Source organism: Bos taurus, chromosome 2, assembly GCF_002263795.3.
Source record: "Bos taurus isolate L1 Dominette 01449 registration number 42190680 breed Hereford chromosome 2, ARS-UCD2.0, whole genome shotgun sequence".
NCBI classification, from domain to species: Eukaryota; Metazoa; Chordata; class Mammalia; order Artiodactyla; family Bovidae; genus Bos; species Bos taurus.
In genome coordinates, this window is record NC_037329.1 from 52,720,242 (window position 1) to 52,740,228 (window position 19,987).

Here is a 19,987-nt window from a genome sequence, read left to right on the forward strand (position 1 = left end):
TTGCCAGCTTTCTCTTAAACTGTACATTACAAATAGCATCTGATTAAGAACATTCTGGATGGGTTAATTAGTGTGGTGACTATTATTAAGCAAACTGCTTGTTAGTATTATGCCTATTTGATCTTGGTATTGATGTGAAGTAATTGACCATAGAGCTACATTTAGAAAAGCTGAAATAAAGTTTTTTGATTTCTATTATGGCAATAAATTGTTTATATTAAACATGTCTAAAAATATGAGCTTCATGGCACAGAGAATCAGAATAGACTGTGTGGGATGGTAGATGAGGATTGTTTTGTTTTATTTTTTTAGAAACAGTAATATGTTTGTCCAGCTTGCTTCAAGACCAGCTCTGCTAAAACAAAGTAGTAAAAAATTATTTCTGCTTACTGCTGCAGAGTATATGAAAACTAAAGCAGTTTTAGCCTCACTCACCTAAAGGACATATTCCCTTTCAGATTTAGACAATTGTCTAAATACTTCTTTGGCTAACAATCACTCTAAATAGATTATTAAAGAAAAATATGAGAAGATATAGTCAACGAGGAAAGCATACATGTAACCACCTTGTTTCAAGTACTGGATTATTACTTATATTATTTATTGGTATTTTGTCCAGTTCTATTATGAAGTTTCCCCAGCTATAGCATTTCCATAGGGAATTTATTCCATGAGCTAATAATTTACACCATCAGGGACTTTTTCTTGAAATTCAGCTTAAATTTTCCCATTCTTAATTTCATCTCATTACTCCTAGTTATACCCCGCTGTATCCAGATAAATAATTACGCTTTTTCCTTGGAGACTCTTATTATGTACCCCTCTAGTTGTCACTTAACCAGGCTATTCATATTTAGCTCCTTTAATCTGTCCTCATAAATCAATTCTCCCATTGCCTTAATCATTATTATTGCTCTTCTAAAAACTCTCTAATTTTCAAACATATACAGTTATCAGGTACCTCTGATGAAATCAGCTTTTGCACAGTATTTCTGCGCCCACAGACTTGGTCTCTCCCTTTGCTGTAGATCATGTTCCATAGCTTAGCAGCATCAATTTGCTGGTGCAGTCAGCACACAGACTCATCTGGTCAAATTCCAGGAAATCCAAATAGTCTTTTCAGTGTGTCCTACTGCATTCAGGTTCATTTTTATTTTGTCAGTTTCATAATGTTAATAAGCTGAGTTTTGGATTTCTGTCCATATTGATATTCCGCATCTTCCCATGTCTTTATTCCCACCACCTATCAAGTTAGTCATTCACAACCTGTGTTAAGGTGGGATTCTGTTCTTCCTTGGGAACCTTTAGGAAACATGTTGAATAAAAGCAAGCCTAGCACCTTGCCCACAGCTAAATTCCTTGTCAGTTACCGATTCCCACTGTATACAACCCTGTAGCCAATCTCCCATCTCTTTTAATTTTCAGTTTTGTTCACATGCTGGCCAATGTAAATGGATGTTTTTAACAAGATGGGTCATGATACTGTTTTCTAAAATGAAGATATGTTGTTTCAGTCCCCATTGATTTTTTTTTAAATTGTGAATTCTTTGTGTACCAAGTTTGTAATTCTCTTAAAATCCTTTATAAGCTTGCCTGGTGCTCTTTATCTGACATAAACAAATAGGTTACTCCACTTGCTTTATTGTTGTTTTCCACATATGTACCTATGTTCTTTGTCTTACCATTTGTTTAGGAGAAGTTGGGGACATTGTCACAGTCATTTTTTTTTCCTTTTGTGGTGCTCAATGGAAACTTTCCTATTGATTTTTAGTTCCTTACAATCTTCCTCAGTATTTTGAATTTATTTCAGTAAGAAAGTTGGTTACTCCCCTTTTTGATATTTGGATCTATGAGATCTGAAACTCTAATTTGTATATGCCCAAGTTTCTTTCTATTTTTTAAAAATAAATGCTCTAATTTTTCATTAAAGCATTATAAAACCTAATAAAACTGAGGTTGTGACCACTGAGTTTTTAGAGATCAGTAGATAGATGAAAAAAAATTAGTACAACATTCATTATAATTCAAGAAATTTTCTTAACCTGATAATCTAAATGAGCTATTCCGAAGTCTTTTTAAAAATTAAAATGTAGTTAACTTACAATGCTGTGTTATTTTCAGGTGCACAGCAAAGTGGCTGAGTTTTAAATACGTGTGTATATGTGTGTGTGCATATATATGCACACATTAGATTCTTTTCCCATCTCTTTCATTTTAAATCAAGAATTAATGTAGTATTTTATTGGAGCATACCAAGGAGGTTAGCCCCATTCTTTGAGTTTTATCTGTCTCTATGCAATATCTGCTTCATCTGCTTATGATAGTGCATGGGTGGTGGGCAGGTAGGTGGATTATATGTATATTTAGGCGGTTTTTCCCGAAAGACCTTATGAAACAAGCACAAGCTTTTGGGATGAACACAGCATACTACAGCCAGACTAGATTTCCAGGTCGCAGCAGAACCCCCACTGGGTGTTCTGGGTGTTCGTGCTCCCTCACTTTCAGAACCAGTGATGGCCCTTCGCCGCTCCACAGTGACACTCTGACCCCTCAGCTCAGTTAAGCTCTAACTCTGCCTCTCCTCACCTCACTTGAGATAGATAGTCTTATCCAACTCTCTGGGGATGCATTAGATTCTGCACTTGCCATCTGAAACTGCTTTTTTATCAACACTGTTTTTCTCTTCTTCCCTCTCAACTTTGTAAGAAAGTTCAGTACATTCTCTTGAATAAGGTCCTCCTTCCCCTCCACAGCAAGCTGCCTGCCAATATCACAGCTTATGTTCTTTTTCTACTTCCATCTTGTAAGACTTTTCTGTTTCCTTGGGATCCTGCTCCCTTCCCTGGGCTGCTGCTGCTGCTGCTGCTAATTCGCTTCAGTCGTGTCCGACTCTGTGGGACTCCATAGACGGCAGCCCACCAGGCTCCCCCGTCCCTGGGATTCTCCAGGCAAGAAGACTGGAGTGGGTTGCCATTTCCTTCTCCAATGAGTGAAAGTGTAAAGTGAAAGTGAAGTCCTCAGTCGTGTCCAACTCTTCGCTACCCCATGGACTGCAGCCTACCAGGCTCCTCTGCCCATGGGATTTTCCAGGCAAGAGTACTGGAGTGGGGTGCCATTACCTTCTCCGCCTTCCCTGGGCAAGTACCCCCAATTGAATACTCCTGTGGACACCTGCCCCATTAAAGAGAACTTGACCTTGCCTTCCCCACTCTCCTCCTCTCTGCCCCTCTCTGCCTTGTGCTCACTCCCTAACCAGCATCTAGTTTCTGCCTCCCCCGCCATGCCCTCAACATGAACTGTCCTGGGAGGAACCAGTAATTGACTCCCTTATTGTTGTTGTTGTTGTTTAGTTACTTAGTTGCATCTGACTCTTTGCAACCCTTTGGACTGTAGCCTGCCAGGCTCCTCTGTTCATGGCATTTCCCAAGAAAGAATATTGGAGTGGGTTGTCATTTCCTTCTCAAGGGGATCCTTCCAACCCAGGGATCAAATCTATGTCTCCTGCATCTCCTGCATTGGCAGGCAGATTCTTTACCACTTAGTCACCTGGGAAACCCCTGATCTACTTCATAACAAAACCGAAATCTCCCTGTTGTTTCTGGTGCTATAGCACCTCTGTAGTGTTTTACACACACAAACCCTCTTTTTTTTTTTTTTTTTTTTAACAGTTTTAAGAGCTCCTAGTTCTTTTTCTACACATTCTTTAGGAGCTCTTAATTCACTTCAGTAGTGTGATGTTACTCTCAGCTTTCTTTCTGTTCTTCCAGATGTTCCTCGTTGCTTTCCTTGATTCTATGGTTCTTCGTCCTCACCTGGCCTTACATGCATGTGCTTGCCATTTCTTCATGTACTCTTCCATCCAGGGAAGGCGCCAAGTCTCTGGATGGACCTTAGGGCCCCTAAGGACACCTTTGTTGTCTGGCCCCAGACGGCCTCTCTAGACCTTAGACCCCAGGAGCTGGCCCCAGACTCTTTGGCTTGCATCTTAATCCTGGAAGGGTTCATTCTCTTTCACACCCTTTTCCTTTGATCGCAGGGCTCCCTCAGTTCAGAACTTCCCCTTCTCTGTCTTTCAGAATCAGTCAACTAACCCTCTTTAAGCCTTTACTGATTTCCAAATCAGAATTAATCTCTAGTTCTCAGTTTTAAGTTAGGATGTCCATTCTGGATACACTGTGTTCTACCACTGGTTAGTTGAGTGTTCTCATGCCTGTCTCCCTCTCATGTCTACCAGTTTACTCATCAGTACATGGTGAATTCCTTGGTTTCATTTTATGTGGTTGCTTCTGCCAATCAGTAACAGGCATTGAACTCTGCGTGGTGAAGTATTATGGGAAGAAAGGAGTGAGGTGGTGATGAAAAAAATATACTTCAAGAAATATTAGCAAGGTCAATTAAATAAAAATTGTGTACAGGCGCCCAGGAGTATAGAAGAGTCATGTGAGCAGAAATGCCCAGTGTTAATCGAGGAGCTCCAAGCATTTTTTTAGGTTAAAGAATAGATTTGTCTTGAAAATAAACACTGGGTCATATCATAACTGGAAAACACAAAACTCCAGAAAGACAAGGAAAGAGAGAGTGCTAAACCGTTGCTCTACTGGTATTTTTTATGATATGTGCAAGGCAGATTTTATAGCCACAGAAACTCTTTAGAAACCGTTCAAAGACAGTCTAATCTAATTTCAAACTTTTGAACTTTCTCATGATGACTACTGCTTTTTTGCACTCTTTGTAGAATTTTTGTTATATCTTTAGTTTTTTTCCTTAGTTTTTATACACCATCATCATGTCCTTACAGAAAAGTAAAGAACAAATTTTAAATAGTATTTTCACTAAAACTATACTGCATTTTCCTTTTGTAATAGATTCATGCCCAAGCACAAAGCAGCCCATTTACAGAAGATACTCAGCCTTAAAGAAAATGGTGGCAATGCTCCATCCACGGCCCTTCCTTTCCAACAGCAGCTGAGAGGTTCTGAGAATTTATTGAAGAGTTTTGATTCAAAGTCTGGACCCTGTGATGCTGCACAACAAGAAAGCCTGGGTTGCTCAGTAAGACAGGCGTCATACTTGAAAACATTCAACTCCTCAGATGATTCAAGCACACATCATGGGGAACATAAACAAAATCGGTGTGACGTTTTGGCTGAAGCTGATGATCAGCAAAGACCATTACATATTGTCTGGCCTCACAGGTGGTAAGTGTAAGACATACCAATTTAGTAAATTGTTGAACTGGTAGTAGGAAATACACTCTGATGATTGACTTAGTAGTTTGTTGCCTTGATAGCTTTAGAAAAAGATCGTTTCAACGGGGTGCCAAGGTGGCACCACTCAGTGTCCTTATAGTCATGCTTGTGTACTTAGGTTAAATTTGAATCACGTACAGCGATTTGCAGTGACTTGTTCAACAATAGCAGCTCGGTACTTCTAGGAAACCAAACCTCGTTCAAGAAGTTTCAAAGTGTAAAAATAGGATTCCATGTTTTTTATATATTCTGTTACCACAACACTGTTTTATATCTCCACATTGCTAACCAAGTATTACCATTAAAACAAAACCAATTTCCATTATTTACTTATTTGTCCAGTTTCAACTAGATGCCTTTATTTCACTTATCATAAAATATGTCAGTACACATAAAACTGTTTTCCTTCTCTCAAAAGCCTCTACATTGTGCTAAGGAAAATGCTTTCCGATAGACTCTTTTCTAAACAGAGGAAAATCAACTGCAGTGTGTAATCGCACCAAATATAAACTCATAAACTTAACCCTGGCCCCTATAAATTAGGATTTAAAGAGGTAAAATGTCCTGATAATCTTCTGGTATTAGGCATAAACATTTTAATCTAGTTTTTATTCCTCCCAGTTAGTTTAATCTGCATGTGGCCTGATTAGAGTTCACTTCCCCTACAGATTATGGTCTCTTTATTGCAGAGATGCTGGGCTGATCATTAGGTCCGATTTTCTGAGAGCAACTGTTTACAGGTGAAGTAATAAGCACACCACACCGGCCGGGCAAAGCGCCTTTGCCAAGGATTTGACTTCCAGCACATTAAAACTCCAGAAGCTCTCCCTGTTGATCTGCAGCATCTGGTACCTAAAGGGCTTTTCATCTTTGACTCTAAATGTATGAACGTAAAATTTAGGGATTGAAAGTTAATGGGGAATGTGGTTTTGAATTTGTCTGTTCAACCTCACACTTCCAGCATAGCCTTTCTAAGGGAGTGTTAACATTCATTTTTAAATCATGTTTTATTTAGAATGTGACCTTGTTCAGTGTCCTTTTGTATTATTTTCAACTGCAGTGAATCTAGATGAGATTAACCTGTTTCAAGGTAAAGTAGATCTCATGGACTCCCTCCTGAAAAGCGTTTCTTTTGGTTCTACTAACCTTGGGTTGTCTCTGAAGTAATATTTATTACGAGAAAATCGGTTTAAAAAGTTTGGTTCTGGGTTATCATACAACTGCAAAATTAAATAATTGGTAGACTCCTAGTGCAAAATAGCATCCTGATTGGGGGTGGGGGAGGGTGAGAACCACATTATCCAATACTTTGTACAAAATCAGACAGAGCTGTGTTAACAAAATTAACAACATTAAATTGAATAATCCCCTCTCTTCCTTTGTATATTTTTGCTTTAATTTAATTGCCTAAAGTAGTTGCTTAAAGAGATGCGGTATTATGTTTGTGTGCATTCTTATTGTTAAAGCTAAATTATTTTTAATTTGGAGAACAGGGGAAAAAAGCCGCATCAGCAAGAGTAAATGCCAAAATATAAAAGTAACACATTCATCCTTACGGGTAATATAGTAGAACATTGGAAACTTGGAGGTTGCCAGACACATAGCTAACATTAGGGCTAATTTTGAAAATCTAGCGTGCAGTCAATTTTACTGATGCCTGGGGACATACAAGGTAGAAGCTGACAAGAGAACTAATTTTGTTTGGGTTATTTACTGCTATGCATCATCCGCGGGTTCCCGCCTGACACACAGCTATATGAAGGGGGATATTATCACACACTAAAAATTTATGTTGACATTCGATATTTGTTCAATATGTCAGCAGTATTACTTTCATAATCAAAAGAGTAAGAAAAAGAGAAAAGAAAAGCACTTTATGCTCATATAGATATATCTTTTTAATAACCGTCTATAAGGTTAATATAGTTTACCTTTGAGAGTATACAATGAAAACAAGCAGGGTTAGGAGGGGAAATGACAGAAAGCATCAACCCGAGCTGTTTGTTTGCCATTACCTAAGCGAGCCATGTCAGCTCTCTGGCCCGCGTCTGATAGCTATTTGTTGTACAGAGAGCACAGCATAAAAAAAATATCAAACTCTTAATACTATTGTGTGCCCATAACCATCTGTCACTGCTAGCCTGGAGATGAGAGGAAGATTACGAGGAATAAACACTGAGCCGCCGAGCATTGGTAAAGCCTTCGGGCAAAAAACTCTTGTGGGGACATCAAAGACATTCTAATTCCGAGGCAGTCAAGGATTACAGTGTGTAACCTGTGCTGACAACAGATAAATGACTGGCAATATTGTGCCAGAGCTGTTGGGTCCTGCATGGAGTACTGATGATGATGATGATGATGTTATCTTGCAGAATGGACTCTGCTGGGATAATTTTATGATAAAACACTTTTTTCAAATGCCACTGGGTCTAGGCAGACATTTACTAGCTACAGGGGTAGCAATCAGTTTCTTCAAAATTTACTGTTCTAAGCCCATTAGAGTTCCAACGCAGCAAGACTCTTCAATGAGAATCTAAAACGCCTATATTTTCTTTAGGAGAATATATGCAAATGTTGCGAGCTGAACTCCTACCCTTTAGTGGTAGATGCTTTATCATCTGATTTATGTAAATTTGCTCATAAAAATACAGTTTATTTTTAATTGGTGAATATGAATTAGAAAATTAAAATTCTGGTTCAGCCTACATCAGACATTCCCAGTTACAAGCACACATTTATTTAGACCTCTTATCACGTGGGTAGAAATCGTATCATTGTCCAGTCAATACGAACTGTATTCTAAAGGCAACCATTGTTTCTACTAGAAATGACCAGGGTTGTGTTTCTTGCTCAGTTCTCTTCGTTTGAGCCTGCCCATCCGGCACTTTACAGGTTCCTGTCAGTATCATGAGCTACTTCAACTATGTGCTTGAGGAGGGTGTTTTCCTTAAGGTATCCTGCAGAATGCTCTCCAGTGTGTTGCGTTTTTGCCTTAGCCACACATGTTTTCCAGAGAGAAGGTGTTTTGGAATAAGAGAACGCATTGATGATTGCCTCCCCTGTAAACATAAAGGAGAAATAGATGCTGGAGAGAGCAACAAAATTCTTAAAGCCTGTCATTACTTTGCCTGACAAAACAAAAATAACACCCTATCCTTATCATAAAAAATATGCCCATGAAATCATGCAGTTGCAGTAGCCAACTCTCAACACGAAGGGATGCTGACCTCATTGTGTTAGTTCAACGCCGGGATCATGAATGGTCTAAAATATAGTGTTAGCCTCTAACATATCTCATACTAAGTCAACCAAATGTAGAGTCGGCTTGCTAGGATATGTATCAAAATCAAAAGTGACATTTTCTCAAAGATACATTCTGGCTTTAAATCTGTGTTAAAATGTCTGTGCATGAGAACAGGCCCTTAAATGCAATGCTTGCCCCCTCTCTTCATTCTTTCTGAATCTGAGCTTGTCAAGGATTATAGTGTGCAACCTCTGCTGACAGTAGATAAATAACTGACAGTATTTTAGCAGAGTTGCTGGGTTCTCTGCAGAGTAATTTGTTTTCTCCTTTCTACCCAGTCTTTAATGTTTTGTTATAAACATCTATAGCAAGGCACAGTTAATAGAAATGACTTATAGAGAAAGACCTGTAAAAAATAGACTGCATTGGCAAAAGTCTTTTTTTTAAGTGTTTTCTTTCCGTATATTATACAAATATTATAATATTGTACCAGGTTCCAACATTTATGTAAATATTCTTTTTATTACAATGGGCACAAAAGACACACCGCTGGAGGAACAGAAAAAACAAGTTTACAAGACATTGAAGGATAGCACTCCTGAGATTGTGGTTCTCAAACTCTCTGATCAGAAGTCCCCTTCACATTCTTAAAAATTATTGGGACCCCAGGCTTCCTTGATGGTCCAGTGGTTAAGATTCCACCTTGCAGTGCAAGGGACACGAGTTCGATCCCTGGTCCAGAAAGAGCCCACGTGCCATGAAGCAACTACACCTGTGAATCACAACTACTGAACCAACACTCTAGAGCCTGTGAGTCACAACTGCTGAAGCCCACACCTAGAGCCTGTGCTCTGCAGCGAAAGAATCCACCACAGTGAGAAGCCCACATGCCGCAGCAAAGAGTAGCCCCTGCTCACCACAACTAGGGAAACCCCAAATGCAGCAGTGAAGACCCAGAGCAGCCAAAAAATAAATAAATAAATCTTCTTTAAAAAATTATTAGAACGCCAAAGATTTTTGTTTGTTGAGCTTAGACCAATCAATAGTTACTAAATTAGAAATTTAAACTGGGAGGAAAGTTTTAAAATTGACATTGTGTCATTTAAAAGTAACAATAAAGAGCCAAATACATGTTAACATAAATAATGTATTTTTAGGAAAGTAACTATATTTTACAAAATAATAAAAAAACAGTGAAAAGAGTGAGATTATTTAACATTTTTGTAAATTTGTAACATCTGTCCAAATAGAAAAAAGTTAAATTCTTTATATTTCCTTACGTATTTGATCTGCTGCAATATGTTGTTTTGGTGGAGGTTTATGAAGAAAATTCTGCCTCACAAAGAGAGTTGGCAAAGGATAGAGTGTTTTAATGACCTATTCAGATTATTGTAGATATTCTTTTTCTGCCACTACACCTGAACTTGACAAGTAGGAGACTCTTAGAGGTTAGTCTAAAACTAGTGACTCTTCATGCTCTGTTGCTGCTGCTGCTGCTAAGTCACTTCAGTCGTGTCTGACTCTGTGAGACCCCATAGACGGCAGCCCACCAGGCTCCCCCGTCCCTGGGATTCTCCAGGCAAGAACACTGGAGTGGGTTGCCATTTCCTTCTCCAATGCATGAAAGTGAAAAGTGAAAGTGAAGTTGCTCAGTCGTGTCCGACTCTTCGAGACCCCATGGACTGCAGCCTACCAGGCTCCTCCATCCACGGGATTTTCCAGGCAAGAGTACTGGAGTGGGGTGCCATCGCCTTCTCCATCATGCTCTGTTACTTGCTGTTTAAGTAGATTTTATAGCATTCTGTGGGGCTTCCCAGGTGGCACTAGTGGTAAAGAGCCTGCCTGCCAATGCAAGAGACATAAGATACGCAGGTTTGATCCCTGGGTTGGAAAGATCCCCTGGAGAAGGGTATGGCAACCCATCCAGTATTCTTGCCTAGAAAATCCCATGGACAGAGGAGCCTGGCAAGCTATAGTCCATAGGGTCTCAAAGAGTTGGATACAACTGAAGCAACTTAGCATGCATGCATGTAGCATCCTATACTGGTTACTTGGAAAATGCAGGTTCATTGAATTATGCAGCTCTTCCAAGTATTGACACAATTCCTTATTTCAAAGAATCACATTGTTAATATCGTCACTGGTATCAGAAGAATTTTTGATTCTTAGAAAGTTGTGAACCTCACTATGTAGGTACAGTTTTTCCCAAAATTCTACTTTTTAATTAAAAACTTGAATTTATCATTGTAACAAATGTTATCAATTGCTTACCTTGAAGTGACAGGTTCATATGGCTCATATTTGAGAAAATGTCTTCCAGATACCCAAGTCCGATCAACCATGGTTTGTCTATTCATTGTTCTATTAAGTAAAATTGGCGTTTCATTAAAAAAAAAAACATAAGCAGCTACTATAGCCCACAACTCAATCATATAAATACTTTCACTTTTTTATATGGTTGTCCAAGCCAGACTTCAGCAATACATGAACCATGAACTTCCAGATGTTCAAGCTGGTTTTACAAAAGGCAGAAGGAACCAGAGATCAAGTTGCCAACATCTGCTGGATCATGGAAAAAGCAGGAGAGTTCCAGAAAAACATCTATTTCTGCTTTATTGACTATGCCAAAGCCTTTGACTGTGTGGATCACAATAAACTGTGGACAATTCTGAAAGAGATGGGAATACCAGACCACCTGACCTTCCTCTTGAGAAACCTTTATGCAGGTCAGGAAGCAACAGTTAGAACTGGACATGGAACAACAGACTGGTTCCAAATAAGAAAAGGAGTACGTCAAGGCTGCATATTGTCACCCTGCTTATTTAACTTATATGCAGAGTACATCATGAGAAACACTGGGCTGGAAGAAGCACAAGCTGGAATCAAGGTTGCCGGGAGAAATACCAATAACCTCAGATATGCAGATGACACCACCCTTATGGCAGAAAGTGAAGAGGAACTCAAAAGCCTCTTGATGAAAGTGAAAGTGGAGAGTGCAAAAGTTGGCTTACAGCTCAACATTCAGAAAACGATGATCATGGCATCTGGTCCCATCCCTTCATGGCAAATAGATGGGGAAACAGTGGAAAGAGTATCAGACTTTATTTTCTTGAGCTCCAAAATCACTGCAGATGGTGACTGCAGCCATGAAATTAAAAGACACTTACTCCTTGGAAGGAAAGTTATGACCAAACTAGATAGCATATTCAAAAGCAGAGACATTACTTTGTCAACAAAGGTCCGTCTAGTCAAGGCTATGGTTTTTCCAGTGGTCATGTATGGATGTGAGAGTTGGACTGTGAAGAAAGCTGAGCGCCAAAGAATTGATGCTTTTGAACTGTGGGTTGGAGAAAACTCTTGGAGAGTCCCTTGGAGTCTCCTCGATGCAAGGAGATCCAACCAGTCCATCCTAAAGGAGATCAGTCCTGGGTGTTCATTGGAAGGACTGATGGTGAAGCTGAAACTCCAATACTTTGGCCACCTCATGCGAAGAGTTGACTCATCAGAAAAGACCCTGATGCTGGGAGGGATCGGGGGCAGGAGGAAAAGGGGATGACAGAGGATGAGATGGCTGGATGGCATCACCAACTCAATGGACATGAGTTTGAGTGAACTCCGGGAGTTGGTGATGGACAGGGAAGCCTGGCATGCTGCAATTCATGGGGTCGCAAAGAGTCTGACACGACTGAGCAACTGAACTGAACTGAACTGAACCGAACCTTGGTATACAAAGGTGCTTTATGGGTATTTCCAATTTTATCACACAGAATATTAAAAGAAGTATCTTGAAAAGATGAAATTTAATTAAATTAGTAATTTTAATGCCTTTTTAAGCGTGTTTTTGAGTGAAACTGATGTTTTGCTCTCTTTTACTGCAAACGCAGTTGGTTAAAAATACATTGACTGGGAAACCAATACAATATTGTAAAGTAATTGTCCTTCGATTAAAAATAAATTTTTAACAACTCAACATTCATAGACTAAGAAACAAAAAAAATACAGTGACTGGGGGACTATACTGGTGCTCCAGTGGTTAAGAACACTCCTTCCAGTGCAAGGGACGTGGATTCAATCCCTGGTTGAGGAACTAAGATCCCACATGTGAGGGGGTATCTAAGCCCAAACGCGGCAGCTCCTGAGCCCACGTGCCACGAATAGAGAAGCCCACGTGCCACATCTAAGACCCAACACAGCCAAATAAATATTAAAAAAAAGAGAGAATACACTGACTGATTGCCATTGCCCTAAGGCATCAACTGTTTTACCTGTCAGTTTTTTAGTATCAAAGCAATGTTGAGACAGTGAAAAAGGCAAATTACGTCTTAGTATCATTATGAAAATAGCTTGACTTTGCAGACTCCATTAAAGGGTCTTGAATACCCCCAAGAATTCACAGACTACCCTTTGAGAACCACTGTCAAATGGAATTGATAGTGATGTATGTCTGGTATCAGTCATTGGAATTGCCTCACTTTTTTCTTGCCCTAAATGTTAATATATTAATATTAACATCCAGGTTTAGCAGTTGATAGCAAACAAGTGTTGATGATATAGAAGAAAATTTTCTCAAACCGAATATTTCTCAATGTGGGCTCAAGAATTAGGAAGCCATGAGAGAGTCCTTGGATATAAGAAATTCTGTTTTGATCCTGAAGCCTCCGTGAGTGGTTCATAACTGGGTATGTTCTAGTTGAGGAAGGTGAGGTAGAAGTGGCCTGTGATGGCAGGTGAGGAGTTTGAAATTGTTAGAGTAGCAATCGTTGTAAGTTCCACCATGACCTCGTCACCTGGAAAGTGGGGAAATTGTCTGAGCTTTTTATTTAAAGCAAAATGATTTTTATGAGCCATATGATATTTGCCATATTTTCCATAAAGTAATGATAAAACAAATTTATGCAATGTTGATATTGGTTAAGGATGTAAATTTGGAAAGGAAAAGGCCCAGTCATTAAGAAATAAAAGCAGGTTGGAAGCATACTTAGGTAAATCATGTGCTATAACATTGAAAGAATTTGACAATACTACATTTTTAGTAATTTGGGAGATTTCTAACTGAAGACAGATGATTGATATAAAATGGAAAATGATGCTTTATTACTTGAGAGTAAAATAAATTACTTTTTTCATGATTTGATTCTCTGAGGTTTAAAAATACAGTATTACAAACAAAATTAATGACCATCTTCTCAAGGATTTGTATTGGATGATCAGATGTTATGTTTTCCAGCCCAAGGTAAATTATCCTGGTTTTCTTGTTGCTCAGATAGCTTGAGAAAAGTCTGGTAAGTAGATTGCTTTAAATCTTTCAGGTTTTACAGGTCATTAGAATATGTAGAATAGAATGCTTTTGATGGAGCATCTTCAGGTGCTACAGCAGAATGTGAACAGAGAGACAAAATACCGACTTTTGGATACCGGTGTTCTTTGTGCTATTTCCGTGTTACGTTGAAATCTGTTTTTCTAAGGGAGAAATGATCCTCACAGAATTATAGTTCTGGAAAAGATGGTCACATGGTCTGGCCATCTGCCTTTCTGCACACTCTACCAAGCTTTCTCAGACCTGTGAGAATCCATCTTCCTTGTCTTAATCTCTAAAAAGATGATTCCATACATGCTTTCCAGGAGCACTGAAATAACTGAGTTAGTTCTCTGTTGTGTGTGTGTGTGCTCAGTCATGCCCAACTCTGTGACCCCATGGACTGTAGCCTGCCAGGCTCCTCTGTCCATGGAATTTTCCAGGCAAGAATACTGGAGTGAGTTGCCACTTTCTACTCCAGGGAATCTTCTCAGTTAAATATCCTTAACATAAGGAATATCAGCCTTATAGCTAATTATTGTAAGTAAACTAGTTTAAGATCGACTAGGAATGATGGGTATCTGCCCTTTGAATGGGATTGTTTATCTGCCCTTTGAATGGGATTTTCTAACCAGATCTGTATTTATCCGTCAGCTGGACAACCAAAGCTCATGTGAATAATAAAAGATCTTTCTAGATGATTATAGTTATTCCCAATTCAGTGACAAGTTTTCTTAAGTTATTATGTCTTTGCCTAGAAGTGTTTATCTTGTTGACTGTTTTTGTCTTTAAAGAATTTCAAGTGAACTCTGGTATTTTAGAAAAAAAAATCTCCCTAGAGAATTTTGCTAGAATCTTTAAAAAGTTGTAATGAAATACCTGGCTTAAATGATTATGTATTACAACACCAAATAGTTTTGTCTCCTAACAGTACTATCAGATGTATCTCTGGGAGCCTAGTCCAGGATTCTTAATTAGTAGGCGAATAAATACTGGGAAATTCATGGTCAAAAAAATAGCCTTACAAAATCCTCATTTATAATTTCCAAAACTCTATTCATAGATCCCTTTCTAAGTAAATTTCAAATTGGGCATATGAAAATGATTACAGATTCAACATTTAGTTTCTCATTGCCTCTTGGGCTGTTTTTAACTTTCTTACACACACAGTTCAGTTCAGTTCAGTCGCTTAGTCGTGTACGACTCTTTGCGACCCCATGAACCACAGCACGGCAGGCCTCCCTGTCCATCACCAACTCCTGGAGTCCACCCAAACCCATATCCATTGAGTCAGTGATGCCATCCAACCATCTCCTCCTCTGTCGTCCCCTTCTCCTCCTGCCCTCAATCTTTTCCAGCATCAGGGTCTTTTCAAATGAGTCAGCTCTTCGCATCAGGTGGCCAAAGTATTGGAGTTTCAGCTTCACCATCAGTCCTTCCAGTGAACACCCAGGACTGGTCTCCTTTAGGATGGACTGGTTGGATCTCCTTGCAGTCCAAGGGATTCTCAAGAGTTTTCCAACACCACAGTTCAAAAGCACCAATTCTTCGGTGCTCAGCTTTCTTCACAGTCCAACTCTCGCATCCATACATGACCACTGGAAAAACCATAGCCTTAACTAGATGGACCTTTGTTAACAAAGTAACGTCTCTGCCTTTTAATATGCTGTCTAGATTGGTCATAACTTTCCTTCCAAGGAGTAAGCGTCTTTTAATTTCATGGCTGCAGTCACCATCTGCAGTGATTTTGGAGCCCCCAAAAATAAAGTCTGATACTCTTTCCACTGTTTCCCCATCTATTTGCCATGAAGGGATGGGACCAGATGCCATGATCTTCGTTTTGTGAATGTTGAGCTTTAAGCCAACTTTTTCACTCTCCACTTTCACTTTAATCAAGAGGCTCTTTAGTTCTTCTTCACTTTCTGCCATAAGGATGGTGTCATCTGCATATCTGAGGTGATTGATATTTCTCCCGGCAGTCTTGATTCCATCTTGTGCTTCTTCCAGCCCAGTGTTTCTCATGATGTACTCTGCATATAAGTTAAATAAGCAGGGTGACAATAAACAGCCTTGATGTACTCCTTCTCCAGTTTGGAACCAGTCTGTTGTTCCATGTCTGGTTCTAACTGTTGCTTCCTGACCTTACACACTATGTCAGCATAAAGAAGTTCCACTTATAGTCATTACTGTCTAGGTGGTGTTATCTCTAGAATATCATAAACTTAAGCTCTGGTTACCGTTTCCTGCCTAACAAGGTTAAAAAATTCTTTAAACTTGACTCATTTCTTAAACATACTAATTGCTGCACAAGTTGCAATTTGATTGTTATATGTTTATAACAGTCATCTTCACCTGCTCAAGGCTCATATCTGCCTTTGCTTCCCTCTATCACAACCTTTTTGATGAAATTCTTATACCAAACTTATTTACTTAGCACCACGGGTCAGGAGTGAGTGAATTATGAAGTAGATAGCTGGATGATACAGATATATGGATGGATGAGTGGGTGAATGGATGGGTAGGTAGGTAGGTAGATTATTTCTTTGTTACACATAGTTGTTTCTTATGTATGACTGTGTGTGTTTATTTATTTCTTACATTAAATTAAATATATTTTTCCTTTCCTTTCTCCAAATTGACATGGCTTCTTTTTATTCAGCCCCCATTCTGTTTCTCCCCCATTCTGGAGTAATATCTTTTGTGTTGCTCTTTAGAGATGCCCTGAAATCCTCTGCCTTCTATGGACATTTGCCTTGATTTAAGTTCCCCTGATTGTGAATTTCCATGCAGCAAAGGCACTGTGCAATCCACTGCACCACTTAAGTGTGTAACAGAGCTTTGCACTTTTCACACTATCTCCTAGCCCAACTCATTTCACATTGTAAATGATGTCATTTTAGATCCTAAGGTCCTCCAGGACAGAAACATAAACTTTTTGCTTGTTTGTTTGTTTGGGGAGACCTTTTCGATGGCATCTAGCCAGAATACCTGGCATGTAGGAGACTTAGTTGATGTTACTCAATGTTGATGGTGATGAATTAGAAAGTAACTGTTTGATGATTGACTCTTACTTGCTCAGTTTGTCCAGTTGAGGACAAGTGTCTCATCCTGGCAAGAAAGAGGAATTAGATGAACTGAGTGACAGGTGGAGATGGCCATGAGATCAGCATTACTTTTACAAAGCATGCTTTCATTTGGTTTTGGTTTAGGTTTTTTAATGAAATGCCTTTATAGGAGTTGTAAATGTGATTCAGAATTTTGTTAAATTTTAACAGAAGAGTAGTATACAAAAGTGAACTGATGGGTTTTTGGAAGAAAGTTTCAAAGTGGCCACAACCAAAGTAATTTCTTACTTATTATAAAAAAATAAATCTGGAAGGAGAGAGCCTTATAAATTATTTTTTCACCTATCCCTCTGCCATAATTCAGATGTGTAAATCATGTAAATGTAATCCATTGAAATTACTTTCTAAATTTCTGTTTACAATCTCAAGTGAATGAGATTCAATAGCTTTAGATTACTCAGACTAAGGTTCGGTGACCAGATTTTTATTTCTTTTTTTTTTAAACTCAATCACAGCAAAGAATTCCAAGGTAGAATAGCAATAACTATTATAAATTATGTAAGGTTTTTTTCCCCTTGTATCATCTTTATTGGCTATGCAACTAATTAGCTATTTCAGCAGTATTCAGGCTAGCATCGTTTGTTGGTTAAACAAAAGAAGGAGAAATTTCAGAAACACAAAGAGACGAAATGTTTGAGATTTGTTCTTGCTCAGATGTGTACCTCAGAGTGCCTATCTCCTGTTGAAGGAAATAATTTATCGTGATCTTAGTCAAAAGCATTTCTCTCTTTGCTGTCCTCTTTTATTAATTTAGATATGTTTCTAAGATGAGAAATGATGTTACTTCTAATTATGGTTACATGTAGTTAATTTCCTTCTTTTTTTCCTAAGCTTGGTGTGAAAGGCAGTTTCCTCCAAAAGAGGAAGGTGGGGGGAGCTGGTTACTGGGAGGGGAGAATACTGATAGAGCTGATCTTCCTGTTGCCTTAGCAACAGATTTATTTATTAGGGGTTGAAATGACATGAGTTAATATACCGCATACCTGCTGATCGGCAAACTCTCCTATTTCAGCTGCAGTTGACAATTAAGTCCTGGACAGCTACAGCCAGGGGTTAATGTTCCTCATTAGGAGAACTAGGTCATTACTGGGAAATCAAGGCACTTAAGGCAGCATGGGTAAAATACAAAATTCAGCATCTAGAGGAGTGAGGCTTTTTTATGTTAATTAACCTTATTTTCCTGGGTTTAAAAAAAATCTTATATGCACATGACAGTGGATCAATTAATTGAAAAAAAAAAAAAAAGGAGCTAGTTTACTTTATTCTCTGACTTGTCTTCATTTCCTTTGCAAGGATTTCATTATTTTATGGAAAATTCTTATGTCTATATGATGAGTAAAAAGGGTATTAAAATTAAGAAGGGAATCATCATGGAAATCAGCTTTACCACAAGGGAATGAGCAAATAAAAGCCTTGGAAATGAAAATAAATAAGCTTTGCTAATACCTCACCTAAGGAGCAGCATATAAGCCCATCAGAGCTGGGAGATATTTAGAGGTACTTCTTTGCTTCTTTATTAAGCAGTTACATAGTTATTTGACCTTCAGAAACTGAAACTTTGGGAAAGTGATTCCAAGTGGTTTGTAAATACTCTATTTGCAGAAAGCTGTATAGCAGTTTAACAAACAGTAACTTTCTAGTTCATAATTGGCTTTTTTTTAATACCAATAAAATTAGATACATTAGTTGAAAGTTTTTATTAAAATGTCTGAGTGGGTGTTTTTTTCACTTGATAAATTCATAAATAATGTATCAAGCCCCTTCTGAAAGCTTTGTTGTCTTATTTCCTTAAAGAGCCTTTATATTGAAAGAGGGGTATTTACAGAGTAGAAAAAGATTTATTGCCCAGAATCCTATTTTGTCTTTATTGCTGTGTTGCCTCCACTGAAATCACATTTTGTCAGTTCTTTGACTTCTGATAACTTTCTCTGTGGGATGTAGACAAAGCAAAAAAGTGCTCTTAGCATCAATATCCCCTAAAATACTCTGTCCCTTCAACATCAAAATCAAAATCACTTTGGTTCTCTTCCTCTATTCATATACTAGAAACTGTCCCTATCAACGTGAAAATAATGGATTGACTTCTAGAAACTTAGTTTAGAACTTTTGTTGACATTTTTCCCCCATCATAAAAAAAAAAAAAAAGTACAACTCTCTTTCAATTGATTATCTCTCTGTGATTCAGTGTGTATTTTCGCCTCCTCCTCCTCCAAAGTGTTTTCCTGTTATATAAGTGAAACTGGGCCCACACATACTTCTTTAGAAAATCCCATTCTAGTAAACCTCTGTTAGTAGCATGTAGATTGCCACTTATCATCTGATTTAGTATAAAATTACTGCTTTAGGTGGCACCTCTCAAGGCTCCTTCCTTCAGTCAAATATTTCTACTCTGAAATTAGACACAATCCTTACACAACTGCCTCTTTCACCTGCTCTGGCCAGTTCTTGGTTTTAACAAGAACTCTTTTAAAGGAGAAATTGTTTCCCCAACTTCCCAGCTTCAGAATTGCGACCCGAGGGCCAGAGTTCTAGAATGAGGCAGTATGGAAGAGATGGTTAGCTTTTCTCCAAAATGTCTTTATCCTATGGAGGGCATACAGTTGGACCACATTTCCTAGCTTCCGCCACAGTTTGGTGTGTCTGCGTAACTGGTCTTAGCCAGGAAACATAAGCAGAAGTGATGTGGACCACTTCCAGGCCTGGACTATAAAAATGTCCCAACATTCCACCACATTCTCTTTCTTTTTGGAAAAGCAGACATGGAAGGCACTTGTTAAGGTTGATAGTGACTCTTTTGACTTGGGTCATTGGATTGACCCCTAATGGAAAGGGCTGCCCTTTTGATCTGTCCACTTGCCTATTATTTTGACATGCCCTATTATACATTTTTTAATCCATTTTTTAATGCAATCACCCTACCTGAATGAATGCAGACAGCTGTTCCAATAATCTAGACAAATGTTGTGGTTTGACTAGAGTAATGGGAATGGATGTTGTAAGAAGTAATCAGGATATATTTTAAAGATTTTGGATAAACATAGGTGCTCTTTACCGAGATAGAGGACACATGGGG

The 19,987-nt window shown here is 38.6% G+C and overlaps 1 protein-coding gene across 23 annotated transcripts in view; it reads left to right on the forward strand.

Annotated features, from left to right (window-relative positions):
* GTDC1 (glycosyltransferase like domain containing 1) overlaps nucleotides 1-19,987 on the forward strand; it is a 496,188-nt gene that overhangs the window by 348,087 nt on the left and 128,114 nt on the right. For 20 of the 23 annotated variants that reach the window (XR_009490748.1, XR_009490749.1, NM_001076035.1 and 17 more), the window contains one exon: nucleotides 4,866-5,198. The exons of the other annotated variants lie outside the window; for them this stretch is intronic. Coding sequence is in view for 18 of the 20 variants with exons in the window: in NM_001076035.1 (NP_001069503.1) it covers nucleotides 4,866-5,198 (333 nt within the window). In the remaining 2 variants the exon portion in view is untranslated. The remainder of the gene's footprint in view (nucleotides 1-4,865; nucleotides 5,199-19,987) is intronic. 23 annotated transcript variants of the gene reach the window in all.